General features: G+C 35.7%; 1 protein-coding gene and 1 non-coding gene across 4 annotated transcripts in view; both read left to right on the top strand.

Annotated features, from left to right (window-relative positions):
• ABCD3 (ATP binding cassette subfamily D member 3) overlaps positions 1-22,797 on the top strand; it is an 89,595-nt gene that overhangs the window by 5,662 nt on the left and 61,136 nt on the right. For 2 of the 3 annotated variants that reach the window (XM_028489109.2, XM_024119742.3), the window contains exon 2: positions 17,917-17,953. In XM_028489109.2, the coding sequence (XP_028344910.1) occupies positions 17,917-17,953 (37 nt within the window). Of the gene's footprint in view, positions 1-16,369; positions 16,508-17,916; positions 17,954-22,797 lie in introns of all 3 variants that reach the window. The other variant, XM_024119743.3, reaches the window with a different exon arrangement.
• LOC112063895 (U6 spliceosomal RNA) lies at positions 22,224-22,330 on the top strand. Its single transcript, XR_002891241.1, has one exon. It is a non-coding gene; the product is annotated as a U6 spliceosomal RNA (small nuclear RNA).

The following is a 22,797-nucleotide window of genomic DNA, read 5'->3' as shown; positions in this document are numbered from 1 at the left end:
ATTATGAGCTCTTTAGGAGCCGGGCCCCTTCTATATGCATGGGTAAAGCAAGTCTTAGAAATTTATAAAAATAGTATCATTATTTTATAACCTGCTTTTGACAGTTAACAATAGAGTGGAAACATTAAAGACAATTTTAAGAAATTAAAAATCATGTACTTTGGTGTACAACAGACACTAACACAGTATTGTGAAGCAGTTATACTCCAATAAAGATCTATTAAAAAATCATGCATAATGTCATCACCATAACACACATATTGTTTTATTTTTATTACCTTTTATTATTTTTATGCATATATTTTTACACAGTTATATACATGGTTTGCTATTTTCATTTAAAGCATAGACATCATTTCTGTGTTTCTACATGAACCTCATTACTATATTTTAAAAGAAATACATAAATACTCCTTTGTGTGACTATATCATAATTTATTTTACCCTTAAATATTTGGTATCTAGATTGCTTCTGTAATTTTTACAGATAATACTATGTGTGTTTGTGAGTGAACATTTCTGTCTCTGCTGAATTATTTCCTTGGAATAAATTGCCAGAATTAGGCTTAGTGAATGAAGGTTATAAGCTTTCTTTAGTGTTTGTGGAAAAGGAAAACATAAACATTCTGGAGCTACACAAATTCCACATATTACTTTTTAAGAATTGTGCCATAGAATACTATGAATGAGTGCTAATTTAATTCTCTAATCATTATTAAGGGATGTTTGAATTTTTTTGGAGGGGGAACTACTTTAGAGATGTAAAATAATGTTTCAGGATTATTTTAATTTCCAAGAATGCATATTTTTATATGCAGAAACCTGTCTTTATTATGGAGGCATTCAGCATAGTATAGAACATGGTCTTTGGTGTTAGATATGGGTTCAGGTTTTTATTCAGCCATCTGCTAGACCTGTGATCTTGGTCAATTTACTCAACCCCTTTTTTTTTTTTTTTTTTTTTTTTTTACTCAACCTCTTTGAGCCTCAGTTTTCTCATCTGTAGAACAGGGATAATAGTATTTACTTAATCAGTAGTTGTGAGGATTAAATGAGAAAATGTCCTAACTCAGTAGCTGGAACAAAGCTCAGTAAATAAAGATAGCTTTAGCTTTCCCTGTACTTGCCAAAGGACAGCAAAACATCCCATTGTTAGGTTCTCAGTAACTATTGAGCCTTCATAAAAATTTCCTCAAATATGCCCACGAAAATCTCCCTAAAGAAACCTTTCGAATTGATAGACTCATTCAGAGTTGGAAAGTATTTAAGTTACTTTTATGTGACATGGTTTCAGTCCTCTGTGTTTTTTCAGTTGTTGCTTCCTGAGTATGAGGTCTGAAACTGAATTCATTATTCTAAGTGTGGTCTGACTGACAGAGTGGAGTGGGCTGTTACCTGCTTTGTAAATCCAAAACTTTTGTTAAAATAGGGGAGGTTACATTCATTTTTGTGACAGTATTCTTCACTCATAATTTCGCTTGCACAATTGTTTTCCCTTCCTTTCCCCTTCTAAGCTTGCTGTGTTTGATTTTTTTATTTTAAACCTGGGTGTGGGTATTTACAACTTATCTTTGTTTGGGCACATCACTTTCTCCTAAATTTTTTTTCTTCATGCACATTTAAAAAAAAATTTTTTATTGGAGTATAGTTGCTTTACAATGTTGTGTTAGTTTCTACTGTATAGCAAAGCGAATCAGGTATACATATACATATATCCCCTCTTTTGGATTTCCTTCTCATTTAGGTCACCTCAGACATTGAGTAGAGTTCCCTGTGCTATACAGTAGATTTTGCACATTTAATTAGTATTCTTTCTGTATATTTTGTCAATAAGTTATTGGACAGGACTAAGTATAGAACAATGTATTTATATCACTATAATCTTTCTTTTAAATGATACCTTTTGGGGGTTGTATTGGTTCTCATCTTTAACTTACCTTGTACCTTTTCACACCTTTCCTTCTGGTGATATTTGGCACTCTGACTGTAGGGTTAGGCATTTGATCATACTGGGCCAGTCAGAATCCTTCCTCCTCTGTGATGTTTCTGCTGTGGAGTCAGTGGGGAATGGTCTTCCTTTTTCGATCATGGATGATGAATATCACCACCTTCTAATCTGTTGCAATAAAATATAAACTGGAATTATTATTATTATTATTTTATTGGCCTCACCACGCAGCTTGCAGGATCTTAGCTCCCTGACCAGGGATTGAGCCCATGCCCACTGCAGTGGAAGCATGGAGTCCTAACCATTGGACTCCCAGGGAATTCCCTAAACTGGAGTTATGAAGAAGAAAGATAGGCGCTCTTTATAATTTTCTTTAGAGTTATATATGGCAAATTAAATTTTAAGCAAAATGGGTACTGTATTTCTTTATTGTTATTTTTTTTGGAGTGTTTTTTTTACAGAATGTTAGAGTTGTTTATAAATGACATTTGTCGTCATTTCTACAAAAAATTAGACATAAGGCCCTTGCTTAAGAATATGGCTTTTATCATAACATTCTTCTTATGAGGAAATAACTTTTGTTTTAGGCATCTCTTTTAAGAATATAGCCTTCCATAAGCATTAGGATAAAATGGTCTGGATAACTGATGGTTGTGCGCTTCATTGGGAACTATTATGCATATTAAGGTAGTTTGAAGCCTTGTTAGATAAAACGAGTGAGTGTGGTAAAGGTGTTTTTTTAAAAAAACCATGCATTTGTTGTTTGGCTAATTAGCAGTCCTGAATGATTGCAATTAAATTAATAAAGTATAAAATTGAAAATAAAGCTCATCACAGCATTCAGCTAATTTGATATCTGTGAATAGACGTAACAATCTCACATACCACAATAATAGACATAAACATGGGTTGTATGATTTACTCTCTGCTTAAGAAGTTATCTATTGGCATTAATTTAGTGCCAGTAGTTATCTGTTGGCATTAAAAAAAATGTACTATGTGGAATGAGGCAGCTTCTCTAGGTAAATCATAATTTAGTTATTTAATCAGCATACTGTGTCTGTAGGTCACTGCATATCGCTATTTAAAACATTTACACTTTCATAAACCTATGAAGTAAGCAACAAGATACATAGTGTCTCCTCAGAAGGAAAAAGTATGGTCCTATAAATTTATCATACTTTAGTGAGTAGGAGTTTTTTACATTTCAGCTTCTCTGAAATTTGGATGCAATTTACAGCCGACACATCTTAGCTTTGATTAATATGGTATTGGCATATTGTTACATTTCCTTTTTACTATGCATGTTTTTAATTTGCTTATAAAAATGCTTCATGGTAATTTACATCAAACTCAATCTTCTGACTCCATATTCAGTGTTACTGTCATTCTTTCTTCATTATATCTTAGAGGTTAACTTAAGTTGAGGTAGAATCAGATCTTTTCCTCATTCCAGAGCGAGGACTGGAGGAAGTAGGGTGGCATGGGTGTCAATGAACCACTCACAGAAAGGGACCCAAAGATCATGCACTAACTCACAAAACATCTCGTGCCTGCTACATGTCAGATGCTGGGTTTATAGAGATGAAAAAAGGTCCTATTCTTGAGAGTTGGGGGGTATGATACAAGTCTGTACCTTCATTCAACATTTAGTGCTAGGTGCTGAGGACACACAGTAGTGAATGAGATTAGGTCTGTTTCCTAGATGGATCCTGTAGTGAGAGAAGACAGAACCCATTTCATTTTAGTTTTGTATTGGGCACTTGGGAAGATTAAAAATTAAATTAGGCAAGATTTTTGCTGTTAAGAAACCCACAGACTATTAAAAGAGAGAATCCTGTGTCTGGACATTTCACACCAAATTTCTAGTTAAAAAAAGAAACTCCTGGTATATTTTATTTAAAATATTATTCTCCATTTACCTGTGATACAATTTTGTTGCATCAGGAAATTAGATTTAAGGTGTTTTCAACTATGGTATTCATTTTCTTTCCCCTGCAGTAATGCCCAAAATGTGTTGTTTAGTAAAGCAGTGGAGGCACGGGGGCAGGCAAGTGTAGGACAGAATCAATGAAATGATCCCATTTTAAATGTAAGTATCAGATAATTTCCAATTTAACTATTGATGAGTGAATACATTTCTCTGTGTATTTTATCACTGGCTCAACAAAATAGCTACTTCCCCTTACTTCATTGAAGAAAATTTCATTGTGGAAGGAAATACAATGTTTATCCAGTACATTCTATTAAATGCTTCTTGTATGTCATTAGGCTAGGCCAGATACCAAATTGATGAACATTATTTCTAATCCCTGTCTTGTGGAAATACAAATACATAGAAAAGTCGTACAAGTCAGTATGACTAGACCTGTGGTCTAATAATAATTTTGTGGGAGGGAGCACTGAATTGGGAATGTTTGATTGTTTTGGTTGTTACCTGGGGAGGTTTCACTTTTGTGCCTGATCTTGAGATAAGGTGTAAAAGGCATTCTAGGTAGAGAAAATAGCATGAGCAAAGGCATGGTGTTAGTGGAGTTATGATTTGAGAAGAAGGGACTGCAAAGACATGAAGCTGGTAACCTTACTATTAACTATTTATTGAGCACTTGCCATATTATAGTTTCTAAATATTTTGCATTTATTCCTCACAACAGTCTTTTGAGATAGTTGTTTTATTATCTTTATTTTATAGGTGAGTAATCAGAAAGGTAAAAATGGTACCTGATTATAAGAGTTCTTATGTTTGAATTAGCCATGTGGAGGGTAAAAGACAGAATAAAACATTTTTATATCAGATCCTTCAGATATACTTAGATTTGTAACCAAGCAAGGCCTCATGCGCCCATGGACAGAAAGCCAAACTCTTGACAGCAGGTATTTTCAGCAAAGTAAGGGTTTATTGCACGGCGCCAAGCAAGAGAGTGAGAGACAAGCTTCAGATCCACTCCATCTTGGTCTTTGAGTTAGGGATTTTTTTTTTTTTTTTTAAAGGGGAAGAACGAAAGCTGGGACTAATCATCATCTTGTGACATTTCTTCATCATAGTTTCGGGAGTCGGGATGTTCTGGTTTATGAGGCTCAGACCAGATGGTCCGTGGCTTGGGGGTCCATTAGCTCATCTTGCCCTGGAGAAACAACCTGGGTTTGTATGTTAATGATGATATATATAATAGCAATTTTAGTACATTAACGATGTTATCGACAATAGCAGTGTTCGTCATCTGACTCTGGTTGATTAGTGTTCAGTTAGCACAGGAGTGAGGTCAGAGGGGACAAAAAAGGGAATAAAGAATTGGATAGAGAGAGTAATCATAAACTCAGTAAGGGAACTCGGTTTCAGATTCAAAAGAACAGTCAAGAATCATTCAGGGGCTAAGAAAAAGTCTTATGTTAAATTCAAAGTTATGTTAATTGTTAGATTAACAATTTTATTGTAATATATTAATTTTAAAATATAGTCATGGTGAAACACTCAAGATTTTTAAAACTTTTATTGTATATTATACAGCAAATATAGAAAAGTGCATAAAACACGTATATAAATTAATGACTTTTTTTGTAACTGCCACCCAGATCAAGAAATATCTTTGCCATCCACCCAGAAGCCACATGCCCCTTCCCAGTCACAGCCCCTTCCCTGTACTATCCTGACTTCTATAGTAATTACATTTTTGCATTTCTTTATAATTTTATCACCCAAAGGTGTGCTCCTGAGCACTATAATTCAGATGTGTTTGTGGGATTTTTTGTTCAAGTCTCTCTTAATCTATGAGTCTGCATGCCATTTCTCTTTCCCCTTTGTTATAGTTTATTTGTTGAAGCAACCAGGTGTTTTCATCTATACATATTCTGTAATTTGGATTATGCCAGTTGTATAATTTTTCTTCATTCTCTGTATTTCCTGTAAATTGCTAGTTGGATCTAAAAGCTTGATCAAGTTTAGATTTTGTTTTTATTTTTTGGACAAGAATTCTTCCTAGGTGTTGATGTGGTATACTCTCTGTCATGAGGTATATAATGTCTGGTGGTTTCTTTTTTCTGATTTGAGCAGCCACTGATATTTGATACCTAGAACAATGAGTTTATTAGGGCTTACAAAATGGTGATATTTGAATTCGGTTATTACTTCATTTATAAGGTGGAATGCTTCTGTAAAAAGGACGTTTTCTTCATCTATTTGATTCCCCAGTGGTACAGTTCAGTTAGGAAAGGCAGGATGGATATTTGCTTCTTTATTATACATCAGTTTCTTGTTATTCTCTGGAGGTGACCAATGAATTCTTCTTAAGTGTCATTATGAACCTAATGATTCACTACTTGTAAATAAGTAGTTAATGCTCTCTTATAGATGCTTTGAAGGAACCTTTATGAATGCAGTGAATCTTATAAAAATATGAAATGTGCCTCAGTTATCAACTCTTGCATTGGTTTTATTTCTATTTAAATTTTAGAATCAGCATGTTGGGATTTTGATGAGGATTTCATCTAATTTATAGATTAATTTCTAAAACTGGTTATAGTGCCCTTTTTTTGATCAATCTTGCCATGAGTTTGTAACATGTGTCAATTTTTAAAAAAATCTGACTTTCAGTTTTGCTTTACCTCTGTTGAGTGTCTTTTATTTCATTTTTATTTGGTTTTATCTGTATTCTTTTATTCTTTATACTTCAGTTAATTTTGTTCTTTTTCTAATGTTCACATAGATGATGAATTTTCAGTCTTTTCTAATGTATTCGTTTAAGGTTATAAAGTTCTCTAAGCACTGTTTAGTTGCGTCCCACAGTTTTTTTGATATGTAAACTCTTATGTTGTAAACATATCATTTGATATGTATATCATTCGTTTCAAATATTTAAAAAATTTCTTTGACCCATGACTTTTCACAAACGAAAGCGAATCTCTTTATTTATGTCAGTTACCTATTGTTGTATAACAAACCACCCCAACAGATATTTTTCCCCCTTATTTCTATGGATGGCTGCGTAGTTCCTTTGCTTGTTTTGTTTGGGTTCCCTTATGAGGAACCCAGTAGAGGACTGGCTGCACTGGAAGGTTCATATCTGGTAGTTGGTGCTGGTTGGTGGCTGGGATGCCTTGATTTTCATCTAAGTGACTATATCATTCAGTAGGCTATAGCAGTTCCTCACATGGTAGTCTCAGGTCAGCATTCCAAGAAGCCAGGGTGAAAGCAGAAAGGCTTCCACCCATTCTGTTGGCTAGAGCAAGTCACAAGCCTGGCCCAGATTCAAGGGTGGGAAAAAAGATCCCTCCTTTTTAGGAGTTTGTCTCAGTATTTAATATACCAGAATTTCAAAACATTTGGGGATTTTTCTTTTTGCTGTTAATTACCAGCATAATTGCTTTGTGGTTAGAGTATTGATTTCTTTTTTTCCTCATTTGGTTTTTACCTCTTTTAGTTGTTTGGAAGTTATTCTCTATATAAATTTTTTTTTTAAATTTTACTGGTTACCCTAGAAATTTTGCCATCTGTTTACCTTTTCAAGTCTAAACATTAATCAATAAGAAATACTTCATCATTCTCCCAGGCAGTAAAAGGACTTCAGAGCAGTGACCGCATTAACTTTTCCTCCTTATTTAGATGCATTTGTTGTGGTTTTTTTTTTTTAGTACTATAAGACATTATTATTATTGTTTTATATAATATTTACGTAGAGTTAGTTATATATTTACCACATTCTTTGCTTTCCATTCCTTCTTGCAATCTATACCTTTCAACTGAGATCAACCCTCCTCTCCCCCATAATATGTCCTTTATAAATTTCTTTAGTACAGTCTGCTGATGATGAACCCTTTCCATGTTGCCAGGGAATGTCTTTATTTGCCTTCATTCTTGTAAGTGTCTTTTTTCCTGAATGTTTAATTCTAGATTGGCAGTAATTTTCTTTTTGTACATTGAAGATTTGATTCCACCATATTCTGGTTTCCATTATTAATGTTGAGAAGTCAACTGTTAGTTTGTAACTGTTGCTGCTTTGAAGGTAAGTTTGTAACTGTTGCTGCTTTTAAGGTAATCATTCGTTTTTGCTCCCGTAGAGGCTTTTAAGGATTTATGTTTGTCTTTGGTTTTCTGAAGCTCACTATGATTTGCTTAGGTGTGGATTTATTTTTTATCTGTCTTGCTTAGAATTCACTGGGCCTTTTAATTTTTGTGGATTGGTGTCTTTCTTCCATTTTGGAATATACTTGGCCATTACCTATGCCTTGTTTTCTTTCTTTATTCTTCCTGGACACCAACTAAGATAGTCTTATTGTAACCACTGTCTCTTATTTCTTTGTTTGCTGTCTTTTTGTTTTCTCCTTGCTATACTCTGTATAGTCAATTCTGACTTAGCTGCTAGATTATTAATTTTCTCTTCAGCTGTGTGAAATCTATTAAACCTATTGATTAAATATTTAATTTTAATTGTATTTTTATTTTTAAGAATTCCATTTGGTTTTCTTAAGTCTGTGTAGCTTTTTATTATTTCCTTATCTTGGTAGATATCTTTGTTTTATTTTATCTATTTATTTCTTTAAGTATAGTCTGCATTGTTTTATAGGGTATGTTTGGCAGTTCCAACATCTGAAATCTTTTTGGGTCTGCTCCTGTTTTCTGTAATTTCTACTGGTTCTTGGTTATGGAGTGTAGTTTCCTGTGTGTTTGGTTATTTTTGATTATGGTCTAGACATTTTATTTAAAATTACTTGTAGGAATAATTTTGAGGCTTATAGTAAACATACTTTCATTTTAAGAGGGAAGTTTACTTGTTAAAGTACCTGGGAGCAGTATCAGTCAGGGAACAACTTAAACCAAGTTTCCTAAGAGCACATACTAAAATTTTTAGTACAGTAGCTTAATAAATAGTTGCAAGACTCACATTTCAGATTTCATATTTTTGTTTCCCAAAGGAGTTATATCATTGTATATTCACAGTATTGTCATGTTAATTCCCTTCAAATCAACATCTCCACTCTTGAACTTCAAATCTAAACTTAAAAAAAAAAATCTTCTGGACAATTCCATATAGTTATCTTATTGGATCCTGAAATTTAACACATTTATAATGAGTCCAATTATTATTTCCCTGAATGCTTCTACTGTTATTCTTTTTTATGGTAAATGGAATGACTGTCCTCGGGTCGCTTAGGGTGCAAACTGTTTGTGAGACCTGAGGAAAAATGATCTTTGCCTTTCAGGGCATAAGTGTGGAGCGGAAGGTTTCTAATACCTCCTGTATCTTTACATAGTTCTTTAAGTCTTTGCTCTTCTTCTCTCATTTCCATATTCAGTTAGGTCTTAGCTCTTATCTATTCCCTCACCCTGTTATTTCTAGCAATTTTCTTTCATCTTTCCATTTCCATAGCCACCACCTTTGTTCAGGTCTTCATCATTTCTGGGCCCTGATTGACTTTGGTTGTGTGCGTGTGCATGTGTGCCCCCCCCCCCACAGCTATATTTGATATGGCTAAGGAAGTGAATTGGGGGACAATAGAAATGATAAGGAACCTACTTAGAAAGCGGTGAGAAAATTGTTAGTTTACATGAGAAATTTTGATAGCCTGAACTGAAGTCATTGCAATAGAGAAAAAGGAGAGCATGGAGAGAGATTGGATAGGGAGAGTATGAGAAAGGGACAATATCTAAGAATAATTCCCAAGTTTGTGGCTTGGGTGATTGGATAGAAGAAGGTACATTCACTGAGTTAGGGCCCAGCTCAGAATGAGAAGGTGGAAGGGTAGATTTGGGGTGGAAAGGTAAGTTCAAACATAGAATGCATATTGAGTTTAAAATGATTTCAGTAGATCCAGGTACAGATACCTTATTTAAAAAATAGATATTCAAGTCAGGAGCTTAGGAAAGATGAGGGAGCTAGAGATTTGGGGAGTCATTAGAGAATGGGTGATAGCTGATATCATGGTTTTGACCGAGGTGTTCTAGAGTAGTATCTCTAGGGCCTAGAGATAATGGATCTAATGATTCATCTGCAGGGTCCTAAAGTTCGATGAGAATTTTCTAACGTTGTGTTTTCATCTTGGTGATAAATTATAAATAAATTAGTATAAGCACATTCTGGATCATCTGAATGACTATCATAGTATTGCAGATTTTTGTGCCCATATTTGTGTTTGAATTGTTGCTTAAGTGATCATCGAAAGAGACCACATGTATGGTAGACAAATCTGCTGCATTAGAACCTACATCAGGCTGAAGTGTAGTAATGTAAAACTAAGAAAATCATCTTCAACCTTAGTATTCATACTGAATTATTTTGCTATTAAAATTTTCTTTTGTAGTGATAATTACGGGTGAAAGGTGTTTTCATAGAATTTCTAAGTAACTGAAATCTTATAATGAAGCTTTGGTTTGAAATCATGAAAAAGACGTAGAGCAATTGAGTAGTGTATTATTTTGTCACAAACTGATAAAAGAACATAGGGCTGACATGTAGATTATGTGTTTACTCCAAGTGAAGTCCTCATAAGATGTCATGGTATACTCTGAATAAGGTATTTCATGGTAGCTTGAAGAGAGAAGAGTGATGGGAGAGCTGACTGATCATGTGGCCCATTGTGGGTGTGTGTATGTATATGTATTGTGGGTGGATATATGTGTATATATGTATGTATGATATGTATGTTTTATATATATGCAAATTATATTTTTGTGAGCAGTTACATTGCATGGATCTCCATTTGTCTCTATAAATACCAATTTGCAACGCTTAATAGTAGTAGTTTATTAGCAGTAAGTTCTATGACATTTTCACTGAGTATTTTAGTTTTTAGAATTTTGTTTTAGGGTATACTAATAAATTGATTATCCCATCAACATTAATGAAGCAGTGATTTAAAGCCAGTTCATTGTTTACAAAAGAAAAATAATGAAGATTATTTAAAAATCTTGGCTATTAACTGGAACATATAACACATAAATAATTCCTTCTACTCTTTTTTTTTTTTTTTTTTTTTTGTGGTACGTGGGCCTCTCACCGCTGCGGCCTCTCCCATTGCGGAGCACAGGCTCCGGACGTGCAGGCCCAGCGGCCATGGCTCACGGGCCCAGCCGCTCCGCGGCATGTGGGATCCTCCCAGACCGGGGCGCGAACCCGGTTCCCCTGCATCGGCAGGCGGATGCGCAACCACTGCGCCACCAGGGAAGCCCTTCCTTCTACTCTTTTACCCCCAGCGCTGGTGATTAGTTGTAGCAATGTTATCTCACCTATCACTTTAAATGAATGTTGATGCCATTTTTATTGGCTTTAAAATTTTTGCTAGTTTTTAAGTGATAAATTGTATTTTGTGGTTGTAGAAGAGCTGTAAACAAAAGGACTGTATACAGTTGACCCTTGAACAACATGTTTTTGAACTGCGAGGGTCCACTTATGTGTGGATTTTTTCACTAAATATGTACTTCCATACTACATGATCTATGGTTGGTTGAATCCAAGGATCTGGAACCTCGGATACAGAGGGCCTACTGTATAGTTATAGTTGAATTTTCAACTGCAGTGAGGGTCAGTGCTCCTAACTCTCATGTTAAGGGTCAGTTAACTTAATTTTATGCTTATACATTTTTAAAAAATTTATTTATTTAATTTTGGCTGTGTTGGGTCTTCGTCGCTGCGCATGGGCCCCCCCAGTTGAGGCAAGCGGGGGCTACTCTCAGTTGCGGTGCGTGGGCTTCCCGTTGCGGTGGCCTCTCCCGTTGTGGAGCACAGGCTCTAGGTGCATGGGCTTCAGTAATTGTGGTGCCCGGGCTTCAGCAATTATATCTCGCGGGCTCTAGAGCGCAGGCTCAGTACTGTGGCGCACAGGCTTAGCTGCTCTGCGGCATGTGGGATCCTCCCGGACCAGGGCTTGAACCCGTGACTTCTGCATTGGCAGGTGGATTCCTAACCACTGCACCACCAAGGAAGCCCACTTATACATATTTAAGGAAGCACCAAATTAAGTCAATGCTGGGGTCTGTAAGAATTTTTTTTTCCTTCAGGAGAGGTTCATATATTATCTGAAGTCCAGGAAACACTGGCCTAGAAAAATGAACTAAGTGAGAAACTTTAGGGTCAGAATTATTGTTCTGGATAACTAAACTCTGATCAAAGTTTTCAGAATTGTTTTCTTTTTTTTTTTTTACTTAGTCTGAAAGTTATCTGAAAACTTCTCTTTTAATTTTTGTTGATTTTGTGCATCAATTGGTTTTTTTAATGGTTGAGTACATTTTATGGAAATACTACAATTTTTTAAATCCATTCACTTGTTGATGAACATTTGGATGTTTCCAGGTTTTGGCTATTAAAAATAAAGCAACTATGAATATTTATGTAAGGTTTATGTATGGAAATATGCTTTTATTTTCCTTGAGCAAATACTTAGTAGTGGATTGGCTGGCTTGTATGGTAGGTGTATGTTTAACTTTTTAAGAAACTGTTTCCCAAAGTGATTGTACCATTTTATATTCCCATCAGCAGTATAAGAAAATTCCAGTTGCTCCACATCCTTGATAACACTTGCTATGATCAGTCTTTTTAGTCTTAGCCATTCTAGTGGATGTGTGTAGTGGTTTCTCATTGTGGTTCTAATTTGAATTTCCCTAGGATGATTTGGAGCATGTTTCCTGTGTTTATTTTCCATCCATACATTTTCTTTGGCAAAGTGTCTGTTTAAATCTTTAAATGAATTGCCGCCTTATTTGATTGTAAGAGTCTGTTATGTATTCTGAATACAAGTTTTTTCTTGGTTATGTATTTTGCATATATTTTCTCCCAGTTGGTGGCTTGTCTTAATTTTCTTAGTAGTATATTTTGAGAAACAAACATTTAGAATTTTGATGAATTCTAGTTTATTGATTTTTTTTTCTGTGTTTAGTTTGTACTTTGTTCTATTTAACAAGTCTTTAACTCAAGATTACTGAGATCTTCTGTTTTCTTCTAGAAATTTTGTAGTTTTAGCTCTTACATTTAAGTCTCTGTTTCACTACAGGTTAATTTTTGTATATGGTGTGCGTCTGAGGAACGTCTGAGGTTCCTTTTGATTTTTTTTTGCATATGTCTGTCCAGTTGATTCAGTACCATTTGTTAAAAGATTATCCTTTCCTCATTGAGTTGCCATGGCACTTTTGTCTTAAATCAGTTGACCTTATATATGTGTAGGTCTACTTTGGAGTTTTCTGTTTCTTTGATCTCTGTTTATACTCCAGTATCAAACTCTTGATTAGTATAGCTTTATGATAAGCCTTGAAATCAGGTGCAGTTCCTCCAACTTTGTTCTTCTTTGTAAAAATTTATTGATTGTTTTAGGTCCTTTGCATTTACATACGGATTTTAGATTCAACTTGTTACTTTCTATAGAAAAGTCTGGTATGATTTTGATTGGGATTTCATTGAATTTCTAAATCAATTTGGAAAGAATTGACACTTTAATAATATTGAGTCTTCTGATCCATGACCACGATATATATCTCTCTATCTAGTCTTCTTTGAACATTTCTTTGCAGTGTGTTGTAGTTTTCAGCATGCAAGTCTTGCATGTCTTTTTTTTCTTTTTAATTTTAGCCCTAAGTATTTAATATTTTTGATGCTTTTGTAAATGGTGTGTTTAAAATTTCAATTTCCAATTGTTATTCACTCATATGTAGAAATACAATTGGTATTTATATAGAGAGGTTGTATCCTGGAAACCAGTTGAACTCATTTAGTTTTTTTGTAGATTCCCTAGGCTTTTCTATATAGTGTTTATAGAGTCTGCAATAAAGATAGTTTTACTTCTTCGTTTTCATTCTATGTGCCTTTTGTTTGTTCTGCTTACTTTATTGCACTGTGTCCTTCACTTTTATATTGAATAAAAGTGGTGAGTGTTGGCATCTTTGCAATGTCCCAGGTCTTACAGAGATTCGGTCTTTTGTTAATTGGTATGATGATAGTTGTAGGTGTTTGATGATGTCCTTTATCAGACTGAGGAAGTTCCTTTTATTTCTAGTTTGATGAGAGTTCTTAGGATGAGTAGGTGTCGGGTTTTATAGGCCTTTTCTGTATCTATTGATATGATCATATGTTTATTCTTTTTTAGACTGTTAATATGATGAATTACATTGTTTTCTCAAATGTTAACCTGACTTTACATTTCTTGGATAAAACCTTCCTATTCTTTTTATAGCTGGTTACTGATCTTGTCTTTTCTTTTTTGTAATGTCTGCCGAAGAAAAATGAGAAATTTGCAAAAGCACTTCTCGTAGCATATCAAGTACAGAGGTTGTCTTGAGGGAATGCACCGTGCAGTTGTTTGAGTTGTGAACTGAACTAACCACTTTTTGTTTGTTTGTTTTTTTGGTGGAACATCATTTTTACTTGAAAGAAAGACTGAATAACTCTGGTTATTCAGCCTTGAATGTTGCAGACATTTTCTTGTAATGCCTTCAAGGAAAAACAGCTGTCAGTGTTTGTTGCTAATGTTACAGTTTAAGCTTTCAAGTGAAAATTAGAATTTGGAAATCTTGTCTGCTACCATGAGCTTGCTAGCTTCCCAGTGCTTAAGACCTTTCTGATGAGATTGGTGGTAATATTAACAAATATAATTTTAAAAATATTGTATAAGAAAATGTATTACATTTGGAAGGCCTACTGTATAACTCAGTGAACCAGCATTTTCCAAATGACTAATGCATGATCTTAGAAAATTTTGAGTGGGTTAAAAGAGCCATTGAAAGTGTAATATAGGGGCTTCCCTGGTAGCACAGTGGTTGAGAATCCGCCTGCCAATTCAGGGCTCACGGGTTCGATCCCCAGTCTGGGAAGATCCCACATGCTGCAGAGCAACTAAGCCCGCGAGCCACAACTACTGAGCCCATATGCTGCAACTACTGAAACCCATGTGCCTAGAGCCCATGCTCCGCAACAAGAGAAGCCACCACAATGAGCAGCCCGCACACCGGAACAAAGAGTAGCCCCTGCTCACCACAATTAGAGAAAGCCCGTGCACAGCAACAAAGACCCAACACAGCCAAAAATAAATAAATAAAATAAATTTATTTTTTTTAAAGTGTAATATAATATAGACCAGTGAATTTTATTGTATCAGAGTACAAGTTCATTGATATAGTTATCAGACTGCATTGCAGCATTATAGTATCACAGAATAATATCCACAGTTATTAGAGTACTCCTGTTTTACAACTACCTATCTGTATTGCAGTAGATAGAACGAATACAGACTCAGATATGAGAATCCGTTTGTCGTCTATTGAGCCAGACATAAAGGAGATTTGCCAAAATGTAAAAACAATGCCACTTTTCTTACTAAATTGTTTTGTTTGAGAAAATATAGCTATTTTAATAAAAATTTTATTTAACGTGTAATGTGTTTGTTATCTTTAAATGAGTAAATAAGTATTTTTAAAATATATGAGGTTGAAATTTCATGTGATAAATATCCATGTAACACAAATATATAAAAGTTCTTGGGAATCCTGAGACCATGAGGTGTGAGAAATGCTTATCTAGAATAGTGCCTAGCATGTAGTAAGCAATTAGTAGACGTTTGAATGCTTCTTGACCATGTCACTTTTATAATCTACCTGTCTTTTCAGTACCACATACATTTGATAATGTATCTTTTCTGTGTGCCTTTGTTTCATACTCTAGCAACCAAGTTGTTTTTATATATCTTATCCTGGTACTGTGATTCTCTTTTCCTTGCCTTTGCCCACACCTGGATGTTGGGCAAGGCAATGAAAAGGATTGATGCAGAAGTGCCATCGTATTTTGGAAAGTGTGCTGATTTATTGAGTGAGAAGAAGATAGATGAGCAGCTCCTGACCGAACATGACATTGATACTGGTATTATAGACTGGTTTAAGGTCATCATTCACATAGTCACAAAATTAGATTTAAAAATAACTTCAGTTGGTTATACCCTGAAATGTAACAAAATAAACTGATATTTAGTGATTGTTCTAGATATTATAGATACCTCGCCATTTTGTGTGCATATTGATAATATATTTCAAACATGTTGAATACTTTTATTTTAATGAATTTAGCTCATAAATATAGTATACTGCTCTAATTTATCCTAAGTAATTTATATGTATTTATATAGCTGGTATCTTCAAAATTGAGCAAACATTAAAGAATTCTTTAAAAAGAGGAATTTAGAAAGCCTTATTTATAAAAGGGGCTCATAATTAACTGTGCATGCTTGAACATATATATAAAAGACATTCTGTGAAACAGTTTTGCAGTCTCATGGAAATTTTAAAACAGATGAACAATCCTGCAGTATAATTGAAACTAGAAACAGTAATAAACCTAAGGCACTTTAAAAATGATAGCATCTACCGAATTGTATCAATAGTTGTTTGCCTTTCTAGCGTTATTCAGTGACACGGTATCCTATTACTGAAAATGTTCTCTGATTGCTTTACAGATTGCTGTGGCTCAACTAGGTATTGAACATATAGGGTTGGGTAATATATGACCCCTGTAGTAGACAAGGAGATATGCTACCCAGATTCCCCTTCAAAGAAGGGCTCATTGTTCAGCTATGAGGAGTGCGGATTACCAGGTAGCCCCTTCTGCACACATCTCTAGGGTCTGCCTTACCTGCAGAGCTACCTCCCTCAAGATCATGATCTCCCTGGAGCAGCATACATTTGCATGCTGAGTTAGAAAGAGGTTTAAAGACCTGACCATTTCATCCCATCACAGAGCACTGTGATGGACAGTATTTGATTCAGGGCTTCCCACTTGGTTGGCTGAAATTTTGTTTTGAGTTCTGCCCAAACTTTCTTTCTTTGCCTTCCTTTCACTGATCTCTAATAAACATTTTGTACTCCAAACACCACCTCACCTCTACTTTGGAGAAGCCAACCTGCAATAGCTCCTGATCTCATGGAACTAATATACTGGGAGGAAATATATGTTAAACAAGAGATTTAAAATGTGATTAATGTTATATAGAAGCATAGGGTGCTATGGTAGTGTGTGTAAAAAGAAGCCAAGCCTGGTTATTATATTGTTTTGGGGGGAAGCCTGGGTTAATAGTCAGACCTGTGTTCAAGTGCTAGATTAACTACTTTGAGTAGCGTGAACCTTGGGCATGGTACTGAATTTTCCAAGCCAGTTTTTTCTTCCTTTTTTTTTTTTTTTTTAAATTTATTTATTTATTTATTTTTGGCTGCGTTGGGTCTTTCTCTAGTTGCGGTGAGCGGGGGCTACTCCTGGTTGCGGTGTGTGGACTTTTCATTGCGGTGGCTTCTCTTGTTGCGGAACATGGGCTCTAGGCACGTGGGCTTCAGTAATTGTGGTGAGCGGGCTCAGTAGTTGTGGCTCAGTAGTTGTGGCGCATGGGCTTAATTGCTCCGTGGCATGTGGGATCTTCCCAGACCAGGGCTCGAACCCGTGTCCCTTGCATTGGCAGGCAGATTCTTAACCACTGTGCTGCCAGTGAAGTCCCCCAAGTCAGTTTTTTCATTTGTAACGTGGAAATGACACATGGTCTCCCATCCTTTAGGCAGCTAACCTGGGATTGCTCACATGGCTGGGAAAATATTCCCAGCAGCAAGAGAGTGAGCCCAATGCACAAACGTTTTTCAAGCCCTTCCTTGTGTCAGTTTGCTAATGTCATGGCCAAGCCTTGATTCAAGGATGGAAAAACAGACTCTGCATCTCCATGGGAGAATTTGTAAAATAAGTGTATTTGTGTGTGTATGAAAAAATTACAACGTAATGCCTGATATATTATAGTAGTAGTTAACATTTATTGAGCACTTTTTGTGATTTATACTTAGTAAGAGGACTGTGGATTATACAGTTGGACTATTGTATTTAATATATTCTATCTCGGTATGAAATGTAAAAGAAGAAATTCATTTGGAGAATTTGGCATATTCTTTTGATATCTTAAAGTAATATTTTATGATGGGAACAGTTTGCAAATAAAGCTGTCTTGCTCTTTTTTCTTTTTCTCTGCAGTAAGAAAAATGGAAAACCACCATTACGGAACAATGAGGTAAAATTTATGTTGTCTACTCTTTGGGATTTCGTGCATTTATTTCATTTGTTTCATTATATATTTTTGAATTAGGATAAAATCCTGGAATTTAAGAATTAGAAGGGAACTTAAATATCATCTCTAATCCACTACATATAGGAATTCTTCCTAAAATAAGAATCCTTGGTAGGTGACTTTTCGTATTTACTTGAATCTGTTCATTTGATGGAAAGTACTACCTAGGAGATAGCCATAACTGTATTAGTTCAAGTCCATGATGCAATAAATCTTCCCTCTCTAAGCCTCTATTTTGTCATTTGTAGAAACACAGGACAAGTTTGCTCTATTTTCTCTTAATAGACTCTCATATTGTTTGAAGATGGTTGTATTTTCTGAATCTTTTTCCCCCGCTAAGCAATCCTCATTCCTTCAAGTGTTTCTCAGGTGACATGGTTTCTAATTGTTCTTCAATTATGTATACATTCCTCTGGATCTATACTAGTTAGTTCCTCTAGACATTATGTTTAGGATAGAATGTAGTCCATAGTCTATAGAATGTAGTCTAATGTAGACGTGGTCTGACTAGCGTGGAATGCATCAGCACTATTACATTTCTTGATACGAACATCATGTTGCTAAAATTCAGCCTAAAGTTGCTTTTACTTCTTTAGCCATTACTTCTGTTTATATTAAGTGGAGTTTGTGATAAATTGTAAGCCTTCAGGTATCTTTCTGATGAACAGCTCTTTTGACAGACGTCTGTATTCATCAGTTGATTTCTTTCTTTTTTTTTTTTCTTTTGCGGTACGCGGGCCTCTCACTGTGTGGCCTCTCCCGTTGCGGAGCACAGGCTCCGGACGCGCAGGCTCAGCGGCCATGGCTCACGGGCCCAGCCGCTCCACAGCATGTGGGATCCTCCCGGACCGGGGCACGAACCCGTGTCCCCTGCATCGGCAGGTGGACTCTCAACCACTGCTCCACCAGGGAAGCCCTATTTCTTTTTTTAATAACAATTTTATTGAGATGTAATTCATATACCATAAAATCCATCTATTTAAGCATACAATTCAGTGGTTTTAATATGTTCACAGAGTTGTACAGCCATCACCACTATCTAATTTTAGAAAATTTTCAATTCCCCAGAAGGAAATTCCATACACATTAGCAGTCATTCCTCATTACCCTCTCCTCCTGGCCCTTGGTAACCACTGATCTACTTTCTGTCTCTATTGATTTGCCTATTTTGGACATTTCATATAAATAGAATCATGTAATATGTGGCCTTTTGTGACGCTTCTTTCACTTAACATGATGTTTTCAAAGTTCATATGTATTGTTGAATGTATCAGTATTTCATTCTTTTTTATTGCTGAATAGTATTTCATTGTTTAGATATACCACATTTTTTTATCCATCAGCTGAGGGAAATTTAAGTGGTTTCCCCCTTTTGGTCATTATGAATAATGCTGCTATGAACATTCATGTACAAGTTTTTGTGTGGACATATGTTTTCATTTCTCTTGGGTGTATACTTAGGAGTAGAATTGCTAGGTCATATGGTAACTCAGTTGTTTCCCTGTAAATGTCAGCCTATAGGGTCTATACTATTAGTCTATTCTATAATATGTCTATTCTCTTACTGTAATTTTCTTTTTTTTTTTTCTTTTTGGCCACACTGCACAGTTTGCGGGATCTCAGTTTCCTGACCAGGGATTGAACCCAGGCCATGGCAGTGAAAGCCTGGAATCCTAACCACTAGACCACCAGGGAACTCCCTAGTGTAATTCCGAATGTAATTCTAACATCTAGTGTGTTAAATGGAAGGTATTATCTACAAACTTAATTTGTCTTCTCTATCTTCCTCACAATTGCTGATAGTATTGACTAGGTTAGGACCAGAAAATCCCTCTGTGGCATCTCTTAATCTTTGTTTTTTTGGTTATGGTTTATTCAGCTCTGACTATATCCAACTGCAGAAAAATCTGGTCTTTATTTCTCCATTAAGGCCACAATAGTTTTATAAGAAACATCAAATTCCTTGATTAATTTGTTAATTAATTTATTAAGTCAGCCTTTCAACAAATATTGATTGAGCCCCTCATATATGCCTGGCATTGTTCTTGGTTCTGCGTGTATAGCAGTTAACAAAAGTTCCTACCCTCATGGAGCTTAATGTTGTGCATGTCAGCTAATATACTAGCACAGTATCCTTAACAAAGAAGGAAATTAGAAGGCTTTGACATGACTTCTTCCTAGTAAACTTCTGCTGGCTTCTAGTGATTAGCGTCTCTTAGGTATTCCTAAACCCTCAATATTAATGTCTATTCTCTGAATATCCTGGAGATTGACATCAAAATTGCTGTTCTTCAGTTTCCATAATCTTTGAAAAATGGGACGAGATATGCTTATCTCCAGTCATTTGGCAAATTTCCATCTTTATAATCTCTCATATCTAAACTATACCTGAGTAATCAAACCTTAGTTATCTTAGTTATAGCTACTATTTGTATACCACTGTATCTGAAAGTTGTAGGACATCAGTGAAACTATCCAGTACAGCAGTATTCATTCACTCATTTTTTAATTCTTCCTACTTTCTTGTACATTTAAAAAAATATATACTTGTTTGCTAGTCATATAGTGTAAGCAAGATAAATTTAGTTTCGATCAAATGGTTGGCCAAAAAAAGGTTTAAGGCAGTGTACATCCTGATACCACATTTGTGAAATCTATAGGAAATGCACACACAGACATATGCTGAAATGAAATTTGGTAAGAGACCTGCCAAGTATTAACAGTTGATGTCTCTCAGTGGTAGCTATAGGCTCCTTATTTTTGCTCAGCAGAATTTTCTAGTTTTACGACAGTGAATATGTGTCATTTATGAGGGGACGCAATTGAAAAGATTTTTTTTTTTTTTTTTTCCGGTACGCGGGCCTCTCACTGTTATGGCCTCTGCCGTTGCGGAGCACAGGCTCCGGACGCGCAGGCTCAGCGGCCATGGCTCACAGGCCCAGCCGCTCCACGGCATGTGGAATCTTCCCGGACCGGGGCACAAACCCGTGTCCCCTGCATCGGCAGGCGGACTCTCAACCACTGGGCCACGAGGGAAGCCCTGAAAAGAATTTTTTATTGAAATTTTTTATAATCTTTGGTGGGATGGGTTGAGATGAGACAAGTTTCATAAGACATGAGATTTAAGGAGAAAAAATTTAGATAGAGAATAGTATAAAGAGATAGTTGACTTGATTTTAAAATATATATTCTTTTAATTTGATGTAATACAGAGGGTATAAAATTCAAAATATACAAAGGTAACACTGTGCTGGGTTTGGTCTTCAGCATTCCATGCATATTTTTGTACTTTTGGGGTGTGTGTATATCTCCATAAACAACATAGGTAGAATTATTTTGCTTATTGAAAAATTTTATAAATTGAATCATTGTATGTATCATTCTCCTTTTTTTTCAGCGTAATGTTTTTTTAAGATCCATCTATGTTGATAGCTATAGATCTAGTTAATTTAACCACTCTATAGTATTCTCTTGTATGAATATGAGCTGCTTCCCTTTCTACAGTTGTGTAGAATCTTCATTGCATAAATTTACCATGATTTATGTAGTATCTCATAATTGATGTACATTTAGGTTTTTAATTTTATAGTATTATAAAACAATGTGCAGGTTTTTTCATTTATGTGTTTAAGCATATGTTCAGGAATACCTCTAGGATAAGTTTCTAAAAGTAAATTTGCTGGGTTGTTTTACATTTTGCAATGAGTGTACATTTTATATTTTGATAGATGCAACATAATAGTTATGTTGATTTATAATTCCTCTAACGATATACAGAAATGCTTACACTTTTGTCAGCACCACATGACCTTTTATTTGCTATTTCAAACATCTGTCTTTTCTGGTCAGTTCCGGTTCTTGTCACCTTTCTAAGTTGATTGACACATCAATAGGAACTTCTCATTGCCCTTTGACCTTGTTGCCTTCTGAATGTTAGGTACATTTTTTTTTTCTGACTGCATTATTACTTTAGCTTCTTAAATGGTCTTTAATGGTTTTTTTTTTTCTATGATTTGCATGTTAGATTTATATCATAAAAGTGTTTTTTTTATTTTTTTAAAATTACTGGGAAGACTGAAGGTGGGGAAAGTCAATTGTGGTTAAAATGAATTCTTAGGAGAAGCTAGTAGTGTTTATGAGATGTACTGTCTCTGTAGGTATTTGCATTTAGATTGGTTTCAGGTATGACTTATTATGTATCAAGAATGGTACAGTGCTCGCTTCGGCGGCACATATACTAAAATTGGAACGATACAGAGAAGATTAGCATGGCCCCTGCGCAAGGATGACACGCAAATTCTTGAAGTGTTCCATATTTAAAAAAAAAAAAAAAAGAGAAATCCACTTAAAAAGCTGTGCTTTGGGAGGACTAGAGAAGATGGCGGAAGAGTAAGATGCGGAGATCACCTTCTTCCTCACAGATACATCAGAAATACATCTACACGTGGAACTTCTCCTATAGAACACCCACCGAACGCTGGCAGAAGACCTCAGACCTCCCAAGGTGCGGAGGGCAAAGCGGAGAGATTCCCGCACAGAGGATCGGTGCCGACCGGCACTCACCAGCCCGAGAGGCTTGTCTGCTCACCCGCCGGGGCGGGCAGGGGCTGGGAGCTGAGCCTCGGGCTTCAGTCGGATCCCACGGAAAGGTCTGAAGTTGGCAGAGTGAAAACAGCCTGAAGGGGAGGGAGTCCGGTTGAAGTCTGGAGCTGCCGAAGAGGCAAGAGACCTTTTCTTCCCTCTTTGCTTCCTGGTGCGCGAGGAGAGGGGTTTAAGCGCGCTGCTTA

This window comes from Physeter macrocephalus, chromosome 4 (genome assembly GCF_002837175.3).
Source record: "Physeter macrocephalus isolate SW-GA chromosome 4, ASM283717v5, whole genome shotgun sequence".
NCBI lineage: Eukaryota > Metazoa > Chordata > Mammalia > Artiodactyla > Physeteridae > Physeter > Physeter macrocephalus.
The sequence above is the reverse complement of the archived record's forward strand: the minus strand, read 5'-3'. Positions and strand labels throughout refer to the sequence as shown.